Here is a 20,241-nt window from a genome sequence, read left to right as displayed (position 1 = left end):
GGTTCTTTAATTCTTCTTCACTTTCTGCCATAAAAGTGGTGTCATCTGCATATATGAGGTTATTGATATTTCTCCCCACAATCTTGATTCCAACTCGTGCTTCATCCAGCCCAGCATTTCACATGATATACTCTGCATATAAGTTAAAAAAGCAGGGTGACAATACACAGCCTTGATGTACTCCTTTCCCGATGAGTAACTAGTTCATTGTTCATGTTCGATTCTAACTGTTGCTTCCTGACATGCATGAAGGTTTCACAGGAGGCAGGTCAGGCGGTCTGGTATTCCCATATCTTTAAGAATTTTCCAGTTTGTTGTGATCTACACAGGCAAATGCTTTAGCGTAGTAAATGAAGCAAAAGTAGATGTTTTACTGGAATTCTCTAGCATTTTCTATGATTCAATGGATGTTGGCAATTTGATCTCTGGTTCCTTTGCCTTTTCTAAATCCAGCTTCAACATCTGGAAGTTCTTGGTTCACATACTATTGAGACCTAGCTTGAAGGATTTTGAGCATTACTTTGCTATCATGTGAATTGAGTGCAATTGTGCAGTAGTTTGAACACTCTTTGGCATTGCCCTTCTTTAGGAATGGAATGAAAATTGACCTTTTCCAAATCTGTGGTCACTGCTGAGTTTTCCAAATTCGCTGGTATAGTGAGTGCAGCACTTCAACAGCACCATCTTTTAGGAAGTAGTTTTCAGAAATTAAAAAACTGCTTTCAGTAAATAGAAAAAAGAACCTAGAGGGGTGGGATACGATGTGAGGTGGGCAGGAGGTTGAAGAGGGAAGGGACATATGTTTAACTATGGCTGATTCATGTTTATATGTGGAAGAGACCAATACAATATTGTAAAGCAATAATTCTCCAATTAGAAATAATTTTTTAAAAATTAAAATAAATTTGAGCCTGCAAATACATGTAGGCCATTCATTTTAATTATGAAAGGTAGATAAGTCATACAATGGTAATTAGGCAACTGTACCTCTCTGAATATTTCTATTCACAGCTTAACACAACAGACCCACAAATTACAGTCACTGAAGGGTAGAGCTCAGACATCTGTAATTAAAAAAAGTCTCTTCAGATCATTCTGATGGGCAGCCAGATTGAGATTACTGCAGTGGATTTGACCTTTGTGAATTTAACACTCTGGCAAATGACTGAAGGTCCATGATATGTGGTAATTTACAATGAGTCAGCAGGGCTTCCCTGCTGGCTCAATGGAAAAGAACCCGCCTGCCAATGCAGGAGATGTAGGTTCAATCCCTGGGTCAGGAAGATTCCCTGGAGAAGGAAATGGCAACCCACACCAGTATTCTCACATGGGAAATTCCATGGACACAAGAGCCTAGTGGGCTACAGTCCATAGGGCTGGGAAAGAGTTGGTCATGACTTAGCAACACCACCACCACCACAGCAGGTAAGGTTAGTAGACTTGCAAACTCAGTACTCTCATCTCATTGAGTTTGTTGCTATTTGTTTCATCCCTTGAAATAATGTTTGTGAAGGAATAGAAAACACTTGGGGTTAAAAAAAGGTACCCATAAGGGGCCAGTGGTGCAATGGATAACGCGTCTGACTATGGATCAGAAGATTCTAAAAAAAGGTACCCAGAGGAAGGTGCTCACAGGGGGGTAAAAATGATACTAATAAAATTTAAGAATACTGATTTGGCAAAAATTTTTATATAATGTTTCATTATTTGTATTTGACGAAATGATAAGATTTTCATGTTTAACACAAGAAGCCTAAAAGTATGGGACAAAAATATATAGCCAACCTACATTTATTATAAATTCTAGTTCTGAATACCTTGTCTAGTTTCACTAGCTTGCCATTTCATATCTTTGCTCTGTACCGTACTGTGCTCAGTAATTTCCAACTCTCTGTGACCCCATGGACTACAGCTCACCACGTTCCTCTGTCCATGGGATTTTCCGGGCAAGAACTAGAATGGGTTGTCACTTCCTTCTCCAGGGGATCTTTCTAACCCAGGGATCGAACCTGTGTCTCTTGCACCAGCAGGCAGATTCTTTACCACCGAGCCAATAGGGAAGCTCATCTATGCTTTTAAAAGTAATAATTCAAACTTTTCATTATACATACAGTTCTTTAAACTAACTCCTAACCAGTGAAGCTTTACTATATAGTCTTACGACCTAACCAGAAAGATGCTTGCTGAAAAAGGCTTACAATACAAATAAACCTTGATTTGAGTTGATCATGCAAAAAACAACTTCCTAAATATAGAACTTTGAAAAACTAAGGATCTAGTGAGTAGGTCAAATCCTTGGGTTAAGCTTATTTGTTCCAATTTTAGAGAGATAGAGGAACTATACCACAGGCACAAAAACAAGCCAGAAAACAGCTTGTCAGTCACTTTGTTCTGGACTAATTAGAACTTGAATTTGAAGCATTAAATAACACTCTCTCGAAAATTAATACCATTTCAACACAATTATAAAAACAATTCTGCTGTATCTGAGGACCCTAGAAGTACATATGTATGTATATGTGTATGACTTTACCAAAAAGTCCTGACATTTGCTAACTGAATCCAGAGGTTAAGACAAGTCACTGTCCACTTGGAAGTCTTTGAAGTCTCATTCTGGCATAATATTGGTCATAAATCAACATACTTCTATCGTTATTTAATGAGAGTCTTAATGTTAGGTCTTAAAAAGCCAAAGTAATTCTATAATATGGAAATTCTGTGAAGAACATATTAGTAATTTAAACTGTATAAATTAAGCTCTAAACAAATATTCTTATGACAGCTTATCTTCAACTGATTAATAAATTCACATTTTATCATGAAATAAAAAAAGTCATTTAACTGACTACTACTTTGCATCCTTCATTAAAAAAAAAAAAAAGTTTAAAACTTATCAGGTGACATATATGTAGTAAAAAAGAGGATACCACACCACCCCATCAATGCCCAAATGATCAACAAAAGAATCAGGAAAGCTTGGGCAACAACTTTTTGGTATAAAACAAAAATCCTCTACTTTTATGTAGATTAAGATATTATGATAATTTTGACAGGTACTGATTATATATCTACTTTATAATAGGGAAATCTAAGCCTTTCGAATATCTTACCTTCTCCAAGAGTCTAATAAATACTAAACAGTCAAAAGAAATGACAAATTGTATTATTCATGTACACTACAGTAACCTACTTTTTTTTCTCACAAATATTCAGAAAAATTTAGGAGTTATTTTTATTAAAAATATTTTCCATTTAGGATTGATCGGTTTACCTGTTGATTTAAATATTTATTTCCTGGGCTATGTAACATATGGGATCTTAGTTCCCTGACCAGGAATGGAAACCCCCTGCAGTGGAGGTCTTTATCACTGGACAACCAAGGAAGTCCTGCTATTTAGGTTTTAAATTGCTTTTTCACTGTATGATTTTTACTTGACAAGTTGTGTGTGTGTGTGCTTAGTCACTCAGTCATGTCTGACTTTTTGCTACCTCATGGACTGCAGGCAGCCAGACTCCACTGTCCATGGGATTCTCCACACAAGAATACTGGAGTGCGTAGTCATTCCCTTCTCCAGGGGATCTACCTGACCCAGGGATCAAACCCGGGTCTCCTGCATTGCAGGTGGATTCTCTACTCTCTGAGACACCAGGGAAGCCCACTTGACAAGTTGTAGGTTGTCAATTTAGAATGTACAAACAAGATAGATGTTGGAAAGAAGTATAAAAACTTATATTCAGATTCTTTTTATTAATTAGGTAATAACTAGGTATATTTTTAACCTATTTTCATAGTTTATTTTTGAAATCTATGATCCATGTAACATACTAATGTTGAGATTTGCATTTTGGATAAACTTACAAAGAAACAATTATAAAATAAATTAGGCTAACCACTGATTTCTAAATAGAGTAGGACTTATGTACATAAGTTTTCTTTTCCTTTACAACATTAACTAACCTTGGTATTTCGCCTTCTTCCCACCGAAATAAAGTAGCAGTAAGGGAATTTTTTCCTGGTAGCCGATCCTTGCAAGACCCAGTTGGATGCGATGGATCACCTAGAAATAAAAAGGCACAAGGGTTAAGTTCCATTTTCAATGTGCATATAGTTACTCTTTAGGTAAATTAGTATACAACCCACATGACTAGTTCCTAAAACTGTATCCTAAAAATTCATAAACATACTGGAAGGCATTTGCACAGTGGAGAATAAGGATTCCAAATGGAGGCAGGGAGGGAGGGGGGAGTATCTGCAATATATGGATATGGAAGAGAAATGGTCACAATATTTTTTTTTTAATACTCTCATACTAGAATAAAAGTAGGATACATTTAAACACACTATAGCGATAGGTGTGCTTAAAACTTCATTTAAAAAAAAAACTAAGAATTTTTGTAGACTTTAATCTAAATTCCGAGGGTATTCTGTATGAGCCTCAACTAAAATTCTAGTAGAAACCAGATTCCAGATAAAATTCAAAACATACTTTAATACTAATCCTTGAATAAAAAGAAAACAACACAATGCATTCCAAAAGTAATGGCAGTAACAGCGAATGGAAAGCTGGGGCAAATGCAAATATAATTTGACCAGTAGCTGGAGAGAACTACACTTCTGCTTAGTTATCCCAGATGCATAAAGAGAGTCCAGGGGCCATGCTTTGGAAATGGTCTCTAAATGTTGGCAATCTTTTTGTGATCTCTTACGAGGAATTTAAATTTTCAGATAAACAAAGCTTGAATGAGTGCCAAAGAAAGAATCCCAACATAAAGCATTTTTTTAACTTCTCATTTTATATTGGAGGATATCTGATTAACAATAATGTGTAAGAAAGACACTAAATTTGCAAACCTCTTCAACTAAATTTAATACTTATTTGGTGAGCTTGATCACAAAATTATGTAATTAATTAGACTTACCACCTTTGCTACTTTAACAAAACATGTATCAAACCATATAAGTGGTTCTATCTACCTTCAGAAGTTTTTGAAGGCTTTGGTGTTATGTGACAAGAATATTTATATGAAATACTTTTTAAGTTGTAAATTACAAAACAATTATTTTCTAATAAATTTACATGGATGAATAATCTACATGTTTACTAATTACCAAGTTACCTATCACAGTATTAAAATTCACACTTTATCTCCATTTTTTGTATTATTTTATTTTATAAATATATTTGTCATTCCTTTCAACTCTGGATGTTAAAAATGTAATATAAAGTCACTATGGAGAATAGTAAAAAATGCCTCTGATCTAAAAAATATTTAGTCTAAGTAAGTACTTCTATATACTTCACTTTAATAATATTTCCATTTCATTTGACAACTGAGTATATAACTAACACAAAATGGTATATGCATACATAATACTAAAATTTCTAAATATTTTTCACTTTTAAATTTACTTTCACAAGACTACATTATAGATTACATTATCTTGTTTTACAAGATTAAAAATATTAAGTTATGCATATATATTTATAATAAGTTTATTGCCCATTTAATTATATATCTGAGATAACATGATAAAATGTAATACAAAAAATAAGTCACCTACTCTTTCCATTTCAGTATAATCTTTAATCTATTTTTTTTGAACAAAACAAAAACCTGAAGGTTTATTTAGTAATGATAAATTAAAACACAAATTTTATCTCATCATACTTGAAATTTCTCTTTTAATTTTCCCCAAAGAAATTTCATAAATTTCTGCCTTCCAGTTGTACCTTCCAATACTCATCTAACTTTTATAACTAAAGTAAATGGCTTATATATATTTGCTAATTAAGACTCTTCTCATGCCTTTTCAAACAAACTTTTGTAAAAAGGACATCCTTTTCCTATAAATACCTCCTGTACATTCTCTAATAAAACATTCTCCATTCCTCAATCCTTCTTGTACTCCCAGCTATATTTGACACTGATAACCAACCTGTTGTTCCCCCAATAACCTTTATACTTTGGAAGAATTTTAGATACAGAAACATTACAAGGATAGTATGGTTTCTGAATACTGCTTATCACATCCTTCCCACTGTTAACATTTTATGTTACCACAGTACATCTGTCAAAGAAACTGACACAGGTACATTCTTATTAACTACTATGTACTTTATTTAAATTTCACCAGTTTACCCACTACTGTCCATTTTCTATTTCAGGGATCTAAAATAGGATACCTCACTGCAGTTAGTTATCATGTGTTCCTAGTCTCCTCTGCTCTATTTCTCAGTCTTTCCTCATTTTTCATGACCTCAACAGTCACAATTACTGGCTAGGTAACCTACAGAATGTCCTCCAATCCAGGTTTGTCAATGTTTTTCTTATGACTAGATTGTCATTATGAGTTTTTGTGAAGAATACCACAATGAGGTATTTTTATGAAGAATACCATGATGATCACATCGTAAAGGTGGGGACACGATATTCAAATAACACTATATCCAATGACTGGGGCTGTTGACCATCAATACTTGGTTAGGGTATATTTTTACGGATTTGATGAATGTAGAAAATCACACCACCATGCAAGTAACATGCAGAATAATTCATGCAAAAAGTTCCCCTATGTATTTGTTTTGTAATCAATATTCTATTCTTCTCCAATTCTTGGCAACCACTAATATACTTTCCATTTCTGTAGTTTCACCTTTACCAGAATGTTACATGAATAAAATCATACAATTTGTATATGTCCCTGGTTGCTCAGATGGTAAAAGCTGTCTGCAATGGAGGAGACCCAGGTTCGATCCCCGTGTCAGGAAGATCCCCTGGAGAGGGTAATGGTAACCCATTCCAGTATTCTTGCCTGGAGAATTCCATGCACAGAGGAGCCTGGTGGGCTACAGTCCATAAGGTCACAAAAGAGTCAGACACAACTAAGTGACTAACACATATGCACATACAACTTGTAGTCTTCAGGTCTGGCTTTCACTTAGTAAATGAATTCAACTTTCATCAATGCTATAGGAATCAATATCATGATGTGTGCCACTGATAAACAGTATTCCACTGTACTGGTATATAACTGTTTATCCAAGGCCCCCACTGAGTGGACATCTTGATTACTTTAGATTTTTAACAATTATGAAATAAAGCCATTATAAACATCTGCATACAGGTTTTTGGGTGGACACAGGTTGTTTTCCTCTCTGCATTGGGGTACAGCCAGTTGACAAACAATGTTGACAGTTTCAGGTGAACACTGAAGGGACTCAGCCATACATATACTGCATCCATTCTCCCCCAACTCCCCTCCCATCCAGGCTGCCACATAACATTTGGGTAGACTTAAGTTTTAAATCACTGGGGAAACATACAGAAGTATAATTGCTCGGTCCTATAGTAAGTCTGTATTTTACATTACAAGAAACGGGCAAACTGTCTTCCAAAGTGACTGCACTATTTTGCCTTCCCACAAGCAATGAGTGAGAGCTGAGGTTCCCATTCTTATCAGCATTTGTTTACTGCTAGTTTTTTGGATATTATCCATTCTAATAATGTGTAATGGTAGTCCTCTGTGCTTTTAATATGTATTTCCCTTAATGATATAGAATGCTGAGAATCATCTTTTCCTACATTTGCCATCCTTGTATCCTCTTTGTTGAAATTTCTGTTCACGTCTTTTGGCCATTTTTAATGGGGCTGTTTGCTTTCCTATTACTGAGTTTTAAGAGCTCTTTATATATTCTTGGAGAAGGAAATGTCAACCCACTCCAGTATTCGTGCCTGGAGAATCCCAATGGACAGAGAAGCCCTGTGGGCTACAGTCCATGGGGTTGCAGAGTTGGACACTACTGAGTGATTAACGCTTTATATATCCTAGATATAAGTATTTTATCAGATGTATAATTTGAAAATATTCTCTTCCAGTCTGTGACTTACCTTTTCATTTTTCTAATATTACTTTTTATAGAAAGTTTTTAACTTTGACAAAATCAACTTGTTAGGCAGATTTTCTCATTGTTTTCTTCTAGAAGTCTGATAATCTTACATTTAAGTCTGTGATCCATTTTGAGTTAATTTTTACACAGGGTGTGGAATGTGTCTGAGCTCTCTTATTATTATTTTTTTATTATCTGTTCGTCTGGTTTTTTATTTCCTTTTCATTGCCTTGGGTCTTCTTTGCTGTGCCAGCTTTCTCTAGTTGCAGTGAGTGAGGGCTACTCTTCATTGTGGTGCATGGGCTTCTCATTGCAGTGGTTTCTCTTGTTGCAGAGCACAGGCCCTAGGGCGTGTGGGCTTCAGCAGCTGTGACTCGCAGGTCTAGCTGCTCCGTGGTATGTAGAATCTTCCTGGGCCAGGGGTTAAACCTGTGTTCCCTGCGCCGGAAGGTGGATTCCTAGCCACTGTACCGCCAGGAAAGTCCTGGGCTCTCATTCTTATTCATGGGTATCCAATGATTTCACCACCTAAGGCAAAGTTCTAGATTTGGCAGTCTTTTTTAGTCCCAGGAGACTCGAACTGGGCTGAAACTTCTCAAAGTGGTTCCACTTGCTACTTTGGGCATATCTCTTTTGAAACCCTACCTCCCTCTGTGGAGGATTCCAACCTATCCAGCAGGTCCTGAATTGCCGTTTCTAGTTCCCTCACCTAGTAAGGCTGTCTCAATGGAGGCAGCATGCATTAGCAAAACCCCTCAGGACAAAGGCTGTTTTCAGCACTCTAGTTCCTCTTTTGGCCAGTACTTCTTTACTGTTTACAATCTTTGTGATACATTTAAGATAAAAAAACAAAAACAAAAAACCTTACCTAGCTCTTAAATTGGTTTTTGTGAGAAGGTTGATCCTATTAACCTAACCCATCATTCCGAGGGAAAAAATCCTCCCTGGTTATTTTTCAGAGCACAGCTTGGGTATGGCAGAAGAAGTGCAAGGAGTTAGCCAAAAAAGAACAGCTGGTAAACAACAAGAGAAAAAAATGCGAACTTTTGGTTTTAAAAGTTTGGCAATGAAAGAAAAGAGAAAAATCATAACAGAAAGGACAACAGAATTGCAGGAAAAATGCTGGTTTTACTTTATCTTAAGTAGAAGAGAAGGAATCCAGCCTATTAGAATAAAATGCAAAAGATGCTAGACTATTTTAACCAGAAATTCTATTCCTAGGTATATGCCCAAGAGAAATGAAAACATATGGCTATATGAATATTTGTACATTAACGTTCATAGCAGCATTGTTCATAATAGCCAAAAGAAGGAACCCCAGGTGTCTATCATTGATAAATCAGTAAACAATGTAGTATATTCACACAACAGAGTATGAGCTGGTCGTAAAAAGGAATGAAATACTGATACATGCTATGACATGGATGAACCCTGAAAACATCAGGCTAAGTGAAACCAACATATGATTCCATTTAAATGAGATGTTCAGAATGTGCAGACATAGAGACAGAAGGGAGATTAACCGTTGCTAAGAGGTGAAGGCATGGGAGGACTGCAGGAGATTGCTAAAGACTATAATGGCTTCCTTTAGAGGTGCTGGAAAATGTTCTAAATTTGACTGTGGTGATGGATGCACAACTCTGAATATATTAAAAACCAGAGCTGTCCATTTTAAACAAGAGAATTGTAAGGAATAAAGGTATTACCAAAAAATATTGAGATTCTTTTCCTGATAAAGTCTAAGATATTTTTGCATATTTCCTTCTATTCCTTATCCACTCAGCACTTACTTTTAAGTACACATTATTTTATAAATCATCAATTACATAATACTTGTTTCAAAGCTTTAATTTGAACTCGTGAAATTAACCTTACTTTTCCTCCTTGCTTTTCGGAACTTGACAGCAGCCAGATTTATTAAATTCATCCCATACAGATTGTAGTCAATGAAGAGCTGCAGGAGGTAGGGAATATGCGCTTCATGAGGCTGATAAAACTTATTCATTATGGCTCCACTTTGCAAAAGTTCACATATCCTAAATTTGAAAAAAAAGTTATACCATAAAATTATGTTTCCTAAAATGTTAAGTGAAATAATGGTTATACAAATATAGAGAATAAAACATATTACTCTACCACACAAAATTTTCATTTCAACTTTACTCAAAATTTATTTTGGCAACTGAAAGTTTAAATCAAGTTTTAAAGGAAGCTGTAAGCTCTGAAAGAAAATGAGAAAGAATGTCTTAAATGAAGAACATTTTGACTTCTAAAACCAATTTAATGCTAACTATACTGAAAAAGCTAACATGTCCGAAAAAAGGCTTTTAAGATATATTTTTCTTTTAAAAATCCAGAAAAAAATTTTGAAAAGATTATACAGTAATTCTAAAAAGAGGACAAATGACTCAATCCACCACACAGAGATGTTACCACTTTTGGTATTTTTCTTCTCTGAGTAATTTGTACCCCCTTCATATTGGGGGGTACAAACAATAGGCAATTATAAATAACATAAAGTGCTATGCAGGGGGAGTATATAAAACATCTAGAAGGGACAATAAACAGACTGCAGTTTCTGCATAGCATTCTTGGAGAGAAGTCTCTAAGCAGAACAATGAACTAGAAATACTATTTCTCAGACGAGAAGGACCATTTCATCCAAATAAAACTGCACATGTAAAGGGTCACAAGAAAACATGGTTACTCAGGAACTAAAAACACTGAGTGAGGCTTAGTGACAGAGGCTATGGTGGTGGTGGTGGGAGAGTAGAGAGGTAATGAGAAGTCAGATCACGCAGAGCCTACTAACATATTTGAAGAGGTAGTAGAATTTGCCTGTCAAGTGAAGACAGCAAGAAAATTGAAATGACCAGGTTAGCTAAAGAAAGCAGAACACTAGAGACAGAAAGTGAGAGGGTACTGTGAAAAAAGGAAGATGATGGCAGCTTTAACAAGGATCAAGGAAATGTAGTGATTCAGGAAGCATATGAGGAGTAAAATGGTCAGGCCTTGATGACTAATTAGATGCGGAGGGTGAGATAGAATATAAGTTGAGGATAATACCTAGGTTAAGCAGCAAGTTGGTGGTGCTGCATTTATTGAAACAGAACGGATTGGAAGAAAATAGGTTTATTTGTGGATTTTTATTTGGAGAAGGAATAAAGACAAATTTGGTTTTAAACAAACTGGAATTGACTGGTTTTAGACAAACTGGAGGTATACTGGAATGTTCAGGTAGATTTCTATGAAAATATTAGAAATGAGTAATAAAGATGAGGTTAAGGATAATTTTATTAATAGATGAGAGACAGCAAACATATTTTGAGGTACTGTGTATTAGGCACAATTGTTGTCTAAACTTAGGTGCTCTAAATGCTTAATCTCAAGTAATATTACAAAACTATGGTAACTACTATTATCTCCATTTTATAAACAAGGAAGTTGAGTCTTAGATCAAAAACTTACCCAAAGACATACAAATTAAAAAGTGGAAGAGCTAAAATTCAACTCCAATTTTTTCTGACTTAAGCCCTCTTAACTATAGTGCTATTCTATTTATCCAGTAGATGGTCTGATACACTGATCAGGAGCTCTGAAGGAAAATTTAAGCCATTGATATACATTTGGAAGCCAAATGCATCTGGATTAAAACAAAAACCATGGCAGTATATAAGACTGTAAAGTGAGGGGAACATATATAGAGAAAAAGATAAATGCCTAAGACAAAAGTCCAAGGACCAACCACATATATGTTAAAAGAGGAACCGACAAAATGATATAAATATGAATGACCAGACAGGTATGAGGAAAACTAGAAAAACGTTTACACCAAAGTAACCTTACTTTAAGGTAGTGTGAGCACTGATGGACATGAGGTCAAAAGGTAAGAGGTGTTAACTGGATTTAACAAGATTGAGGTCGTTGATTAAGGCAGGCAATTTGAGTGGAATGGCTAAACTGGCGAGCAGAACTGGAGCTGAGTTAAACAGCAAATGGGAGGTAAGATACTGGACACACAAAGTGTAGCTAAATTCCTCCAGGAGAGCAGCTGGGAGTATGAACAACTCTGAGTGTGAATGTGTGCATGTGTAAAGTTAACTCTTACTATTGTTTAAATGGTGTGGAAAGGGAGAGGGGATAACTGATAGATGAAAGGAAAGGGTCAAAGGGAGTGGATCGTGAGCTTTAAAGGTAGGGGTAAATCTCTTCTGCCCTAATAGGCAGTGAGAAGTAGAGAACAGCTGTGAATAGATTTTAAGAATCTCTGACAGAAATTTAAGAGCGCTTTATTCCAATGGTTCTCAAGTTTTTTAGCCCTAGGACTCCTTTTCATTCTTAAAAATTACTGCTAGCATCAAAAAGCTTTTGTTTATGTGGTTTGTATCTATTGATAATTACCAAATCAAGTTAAAACAGAAAATTTTAAGAGACTCATTTACTAATTTAAAAATAGCAATAAACCCAAGATACATTAACATAAATAACATTGCTTTATTTAAAAAATCTGTATTTTTCAAAACAAAAACAATTCAGTGAGAAAAAGGAATTATTTTACATCTTTGCAAATCTGTTTTAATAGAAGACAGCTGGATTCTCATGTCTGCTTCAGCTCAATCTATTCTGAAATACTGTTTCATTGAAATATACAAAGAAAAACCAGCCTTACACAGATCATAATTGAAAACAGGAAAATTACCTGAATAGCCTTTTCAGGTAAATGTTGATCTTTGTTATTATTACATGGACATGCAATGGGGATGGTGGTTTCTTAAAGTTTAGCAACAATGTGGAAACCATACCAATGAACTTTTTGTACTCTGTTACATTAAAATCTACTGATCTACCTAACACTTTATTTCTACCCATGTATAATTTTCTAATGTCTTGCCCTCGTCATTTGGAAAATATACATTCACTAAGTTATATAAATCTTCTAAATGGTAATATATTTCATTAAACAATATGGAAAAATGTTAATATCATCACCTATCTCATCAGGAAAAAAAAAAGTACTGAAAAGGGGTTAAGTAGAAAGCTTTCACAGTAGAAAGCTCTCCCACAATGGCCTCACTCTCACACATTTCTCCTTGCTTTGAAACTAAAGAACAAATTTCTCTTGGTATTAAACATACGGTCTGGTTAGCAAGGTACTAGGATTATACAAGGCAGTCAATCATCCCTCTATCAACTTCTACAAATTCTCTAAATTTAAGGTAGAAAAGAATCAGTTAAGGGGTATAAAACAAGGTCCCTTACCCTTAAAATATCCTTCCTAGAGTCCAAGCTATGGATCTCTCTCTCTTTACACATATAGGTACACATTTTGGACTCTTTAATAATGCTACAAACTATACAGGCCTTTCTTCTAGCTTTTCTTTTTATTATTAAAATACTTAAGTGATAGTTGTTCATATTTTTATTTCACTTATCTTTTTACCTTTTCACCATTGCAGGATTGTAAAGATAAATCTTCATAAAATGTCTTTCCTTCTCATGATAACCATAAAAAGGCCTGAAATACAAGAAATAGATACTCCGATTTATTTTCATCAGAGATGAAATAAAGCAACTTATTGCCCTAATTGGACTTAGCTGGCCTAATTACTTATATTGAACATTATCAACCACCTCCCCCCAAAAAACAAAACAAAAAACCTCCAAGACTTTTCAATTAAACCTACCACAATGTCATATTTCATAACACACGAAATCTTGTTACTTCTTTTAAAAAGTTTAAAGATACCACTTTAAAAAACCTGGGGATAAAAAGGAATAGCAAACTATTTATACTTTAATTTCAACCATCATGGCTCCATTAAAAAGTGGCTCTACTCAGGCCATGCATGTGAAACACAGACCTTCCTTCTGACACTATCCCCCATTTTTTTCTGTCAGAAACTAAAGCTCTTTATCAACAAAATTCTTTAACTGACAAAGGATACAAACTGCATCTGTATCTCTTCTCCTTATTTGTCTCTATTATTAATTTGAACATCAAAATTAATTTTACAACTTCACTAAGGAGAGACAACTTACCTGTTATACATATGTACATATGTGTGTGTGTGTGTATAAAACACACATCCAAATCAAATGAAACTGTGAAAATTGTGCAGACACAATTTAAGAGATTGAAAAGATCATGGCCTTACTAATAACCTATTTATATTGAGGCTGGGTTCAATTCAGGGTATCAGTCAGCTGCAGTGGGGAAAGAGAGAAGCAAAAATCTGTATGATAGAAGGAGAAACAAGTCCTCAATGCAAGAAGGAATAAGTTGAGCTATCATGTTATATTATTTCAGGAAGATCTGAAACTCTAATAAACGGACTACCATTTTCAAAGATTATATAACCAGAAACAATATGTAAATAGGTCTGAATTTATAGGTAAAATAGAAAGTATTTATCTAGAGTTTGTCTATAAATAAGTAGTTGGTTAAATCTTTAGGTGGATAAACTCAGTTTCTTTTCATTAAAAAAAAATATGTATTTTCCCCTTATGATGGGCACTAGATAGAACTTACCCTCATTAGAATACCATTTTCTCTCTGCCATGTCTGATAGTGTAGTAACCCTCAAGTATAGAAGTTGACAACACAGTCATTTGAGGCATATTTAAATAACTTAAAAAAAATAAGCTATTCTAAGCCTTTAGGTCAGAATCATCTGTACGTTTTCTGTAAAGGAATTTCTATTAAAAAGAAAAAGTCTTAAAACGTCTTTGTCTCATTCTTGCCACTCACTCCAATCTTATCTCATACCCACTCATCCTTTTTCCTCCAGCCATTCCAAACATCTCAAACCCTTCTAATTTGATCCACTTTCAAGTAACTTGCCACTTCCTCTGCCTGTAAAGTAAGTTCTGCCCTGAACCACTGCAAGGCTTACTTTCAATCTGCAGTCAGGCCTCTGCTTAAACTCAACTCCTCTGAAAGGCCTGCACTGACCCTCATTCCCTATCCCCGACCCTTTACCCCCTCTTCAAAAAAAAAAGAAAAAAAAAAAAAAACACTTCCTGTCTAGTTTGATGCTGTTCACCCCATTTTTCTTGCTATGAAGGGTGAAAGATACATGAATGATCTCATTCTCTTTCACTAGCAAATTCAACTCTTTATTCCTCCTGCTTTGGTATTTTTCATACACATAAACATAGCTCTTCGTCTAAAGATATAGAGGTTAGGTACACTTTTAGCCAGATAAATGGAAATGAAGAGTTAAATCTGCACTGGTGTGGTCCATGTTATCCTTGTTTTTGCTAAAGATTTTCAGGCTTTTACAGTTAGAATCTTATTAATTTCAAAAGCTGAATACAAGACTATCAAATTTCTACAATTCTTTGTAAATCTAGGATTCTGCTTTTCTATGTATTCTGCCTCAAAATATAGCCTGGACATTCTATAAACTCAAGAGAGTTTAGCTTCTTCTAGCCAAGAGAGTCTCTGTATAATTTAACCTGGAATCCTTACTTGCTACTGCAATCCTTACTTGCTACTGTTGACTTTACTTGATTTTGCCGAAAGAATTTCTCAACAGGGAGACTCTCTGGAAGAAAGAAAGTAGAATGGAGCAGAGTCTAAGGTAAATATGTTTATACTTAAGTCTAAGGTAGGTATGTTTATACTTTAAAAGTTGCAACTGATAATTGGAGTTAGTTTTTTAATATAATAATGAGAAGGAAAATGATAGTTTAAAACACTTAATTAATTTAGACAGACGAAGAATCTTTTTATAGACTATTTTCTAGAATCATGGTAGCTAAGTGGCAGGGAACCCCTGAAATGAGCCTAAGGTCATGCTCCTTCCTCTCTCTTAACCTAGCTTCAGGATAATGCACAGTCTAGGAAGACTGGAATTAAGTTGGTACAAATTTTCATTAGACAGCTATATGCAACTCTGTCTACCCTAAGTAGACACGCAATATTGAAGGAGTAAAGGCCTCACAGACGCTACGGCGCATGGTAAGGGGGAAGGGGACCTACATAAAGAAAACAAACAAAGCATCCGAGCAGGAGAAAAAAGAGAGAGGCAGTCACAAATTAGACTAAATCGCTCATCTTTGCCTCCAGGTTTCTAGATTTCTATTAACTGCTCTTAAAAATATGGCTATGCTTTTAACAAATGCCCATCAAAAATACAAAAAGGTTGGTGACTCATTATTTGTTCCACTAGGTTGTTTGGAGATTCAACTTTGAAATGAGAATATGTATAGCAAAGTCCTCAGAAATCATTAAACATAAAAAATGTAGAATATAAAGCTGATGATTATCTTTAACCTAATTGCTGCTATCATAGGATGGGTGTGAACTTTCACCTGATTCATTTATTCTATCAAATAGTTATTGAGCCTTCTCTACTAAGTGCTCAACACCATACAAGGTGTAAGGGATATAATGATGGACAGACAAAGTCCAAAATAGTAAGTTTCCCATGAAACTTACATGCTGGTGCGAGAAAAGCATAAGAACTAATAAACAAAAGATTAAAATAACTGGAAACTATAGTAAGTACTCCCTAGAGAAGGAAATGGCAACCCACTCCAGTGTTCTTGCCTGGAAAACCCCATGGGCAGAGAAGCCTGGAGGGCTGCAGTCATGGGGTCACAAAAGAGTAGGATATGACTTAGTGACTACAACAAGAACAATAGTTAAGTACAAAAGGAAACAAAGAATGGGCTAAAGATACAAAACAAAAACATCAACCTATTTTAAGAAGGGAAGTCAAAAAAGTTCTCTGGAGAGGTGAAGGATTTGAAGTACTGGAGAAGGGTAGAGCACTCGAGGAAAGCAAATTGCATGTACAAAGGTGGGCAAGAGCTCAGTATATCAGAGAAACTAAGAAGTCCAGTGTTTCTGGATGGAACAGAAACAGGCGTCTAGCTAGGCAGATGATAGGTGTCAGATCAGGCAGGCGTCAGATCACATAGGCTGTGGTTAGAAGCTTAAATTTTATTCTATAAACAATATGAAGCCACTCAAGGATTTTAAATGATTTTAAAAGTACCCAATTTACATTACAAGAAGAGTACTTCTGTAGCTCTGGGGTGAGATAAGAACAGAAGAAGAAAATTCAATTAAAAGGACACTGGTAGTCCAGAGGAAAACCTGGATTCAGGTGGAAGTAGACAGATTTAAGATGGATTTCATAGAGATACATTCAACTCATAAGTTCCAGTATGAGCTCCAAACTTTCCTGCCAGCCTGCTCTATCTGCACCAACTCAAAGTTGCTAGTCATCCTTGATTTTTCTCACAAGCCTCATTCAATCAGAGAGCAAATCTTGAGGATTCAACTCTCAGAATAGATCTAGAAGCTGACCAGTTCTCACTACATCCCTGCTACTACCCTTGTTCAAGCATTCATATTTTCTCACCCATATTAATGAAACAAGAGTCCTAATGTTCTCCCTATTCAACTATTGTGGTCCTACAATCTATTCTTTACACAGGCTAAAATAACCCTTTCAAAGTTAGATCATGGCTGCTCAAAATCACGTAATAGCTCAGAACAGAAACCAACGGCCTTAGAACAGCTGACTTCAATGGTTCTCAAGCTTGAATACGCATCAGAATCAGCAGAAAGACTCACAAATTTCTGAGCCCCACAACTAGAGTATATGATTCATTAGGTCTAGGATCAGAGCAAAGAATGTATTTTTACTAAGTTCTCAAGTGTGTTAGTCTGAAGTCTTTCAAGAAGTTCAAGTCTAAATAAGCAAGAAATCAGTGGAAACACCTGTGAAAGAATATGAGGAAGACCTCACGAGAGAGTGGGAAAGCCACCAGACTTAGATACAGGTCCGATCTAAGTGAAGGGGAGAGAGAGGGAAGATGAGTGGAAGTGTCTTCTACTGCAATGTGAGTCTACTGAAAGTTCAGAAAGGCTCCCCAAGTGTCTCCCACAAACAGGACTGTCTTAGTATTTTTTTTTTTTAGTTCTACCAGTTTATTGCTATCAACCCATCTCCTTCCACCCTTGTGCACACATGCTTAGTCATGTAATCCCATGGACTTCAGCCCGCCAGACTCCTCTGTCCATGGATTTTTCCAGGCAAGAATACTGGAGTGGGTTGCCATTTCCTTCTCCATGTCTTAGTATTCTTACTGTGCTCAGCCACTGGGTGGGAGAAGCCTATGAAAAATGGCTTCAGCTTACATGGGATGATAAATGGATTTCAGCGCAGAAGCTGGGGCCATTGTTCAATTATGTTCCTTGTATTTGGAGATCTGATAGTGCATTCTCATGGTGTCAAATCAGATAAAACTGATTCTGGTGATCCACTGGCCAGCATGATTTCCATCCTCTTGTATCTCGCTAATCTCATTTTGTCCACTCTCCTTTCCCTCTGCTCCAGTCACCTGGTCTCCATTTTGTTCCCACTCCCCACCTTCAAGTCTTTGCTCAAATGTCATTTACCATGTCAAAGACACCTTCCCTGATTACCCTATATAAAACTGACACCAGTCTACTTCTCTAACCCACACTAATGATCCTTCTTATCTTGCTCTACATATTTTATTGTATAGCACTAAGTATCACGTAATAAGTCAATAAATTTATTTCACATTATATTCACTGGTTATTTCCCATTGGTTTTGCATTACTACAATGTAACTTCCACAAGGGCAAGGATCTTTGCTTTGTTCATCAGTATATCCCAAGCACCAAGAAGACAGCCTGGCACATAAAAGGTGCTCAGTAAGTAGTTGATGAATGAATTACATCAATTTCTACATTAAGGTAGAAATGATGAATTTCTACAGTTCTAGGAAGCAGAGAAGTGGAAAAAGTTAAAACGAAAATCACTGTTAACCATTTATGCTTCATTGCAATAAAAGTTGATTTTAAAAGGTTATACTAAGAAATTTCATCCCAGTTCCATTAGATAAAATTAAGGGAAAAATGAACAGAGTATGTCTGAATTGGATATATTTTCTTTTAACTGGAATAACAATATAAATACAAAGAAATAGAAATTTTAAAAGATGTTATCATATACTTACATTCCCGATACTAATGACACCTTGAACACGTGCTGCGCAGTGGAAGATGGATTGCCTAAAGCCACATTAAGTGCTCTGTCGATACTGAATGCCATCTGAGACAGATAGCTTTCTGGCTGCTGTCCATAACCATCATATGGCACATAGAGGTAAGGAAAGATGCCATGCAGATGAAGACATGTCTTCTGACCTAAAATGTAACACATTGTAAAGTTTAGACTGGAGATGCATTTTAAAACCTTAACATTACAAAGCTCAAAATACAAGTCATTTAAATGGTCTAATGACAGCCCAGGTTATCTGAGGGAAGGGCTGAAGAAACTAACCCATAGTTAAAGCCACCTGTATTGACTATATCTCACAACAGAACATTTGGAAGCATTTTATAAATATAAGCATTAGAGTATGACTTAAATAGTAGTTTTGGTGAAAATATGTTGGAATAATTCATCTTCACAATCTAACTACTTTTATGTACTTCACCAAACTGCCTTATAATACCACATAACACAGTGTTATGAAGCTTACAAAAATTCACTGAAAGTTTACTAAATATATCAGTTAATGTCTATCTTCACATTCCAGGGGGTGGAATTTTGCTATGAAGAGGGGTAGTTGGGAAGAGCAAAAATGAAATTCTGCTGTTAGGAAAAGAAAATCAAAACAGACAAAAACAAAAGACAATCCCTACAGATCAATTGTCTGTAATGGACTTCTGGATATCTAAATTGCACATTTGGTGAAGTGGAACAGGGAAGACACAAAGAGGGAAAAAAACAAGCATGCATACTTTCCAGGAAGTCATCATATTAGGCAAGGTGCAGAAAGGAAAAAAAAAAAAAGGTGCAGAAAGGGTAAATGGTGCTGATTTGCCAACAAACAATCCCATACAGCCATGATAAGGAAGGTAATGTGAGTGAGTGAGAACCCACTAAAGAAAGTGCTACAGAAACAGTAACGTATCCATGACAAGGTTAAGTAACAAAAAGCAGATGCACTATTACTCTCATGAATCCGGCAGGACTGTATAAAAGAGGTTCCTGTCCTCAGAACATTGTCCCTTGCTCCCCCTGGGCATGTGTCATTTGTCCAATACAAACACAGAGGAAAACAGCAGTGATGGAAGAACACACCCATTTTCTCATTCTGTCGCTATCACTGTACTGCCTTGCCAACACTGTCCTAAGGCTTCTCCCCCACCTCTTATCCCACTCTTGTTTCCTGGCTTTTTCTTTCTTCAGAAAAGTTTCTGTTTGATCACTATTTCCTATTTATAATTTAGAGCGATTTACATAAAATACATACAAAAGAGTTTCATGTTCTGTTGATATCTTGTATTTATACTTTT

General features: G+C 35.7%; 1 protein-coding gene across 3 annotated transcripts in view; it reads right to left on the bottom strand.

Annotated features, from left to right (window-relative positions):
- REV3L (REV3 like, DNA directed polymerase zeta catalytic subunit) overlaps nucleotides 1-20,241 on the bottom strand; it is a 175,499-nt gene that overhangs the window by 96,885 nt on the left and 58,373 nt on the right. For all 3 annotated transcript variants that reach the window (XM_065911638.1, XM_065911639.1, XM_065911640.1), the window contains 4 exons: nucleotides 18,894-19,083; nucleotides 13,330-13,404; nucleotides 9,765-9,925; nucleotides 3,959-4,058 (listed from right to left, as the gene is read on the bottom strand). In XM_065911638.1, coding sequence (XP_065767710.1) covers nucleotides 3,959-4,058; nucleotides 9,765-9,925; nucleotides 13,330-13,404; nucleotides 18,894-19,083 — 526 coding nt within the window. The remainder of the gene's footprint in view (nucleotides 1-3,958; nucleotides 4,059-9,764; nucleotides 9,926-13,329; nucleotides 13,405-18,893; nucleotides 19,084-20,241) is intronic.

The sequence above is a fragment of the Muntiacus reevesi genome, chromosome 19, assembly GCF_963930625.1.
Source record: "Muntiacus reevesi chromosome 19, mMunRee1.1, whole genome shotgun sequence".
Classification (NCBI taxonomy): domain Eukaryota; kingdom Metazoa; phylum Chordata; class Mammalia; order Artiodactyla; family Cervidae; genus Muntiacus; species Muntiacus reevesi.
This window is presented reverse-complemented; position numbering and strand designations above follow the sequence as displayed.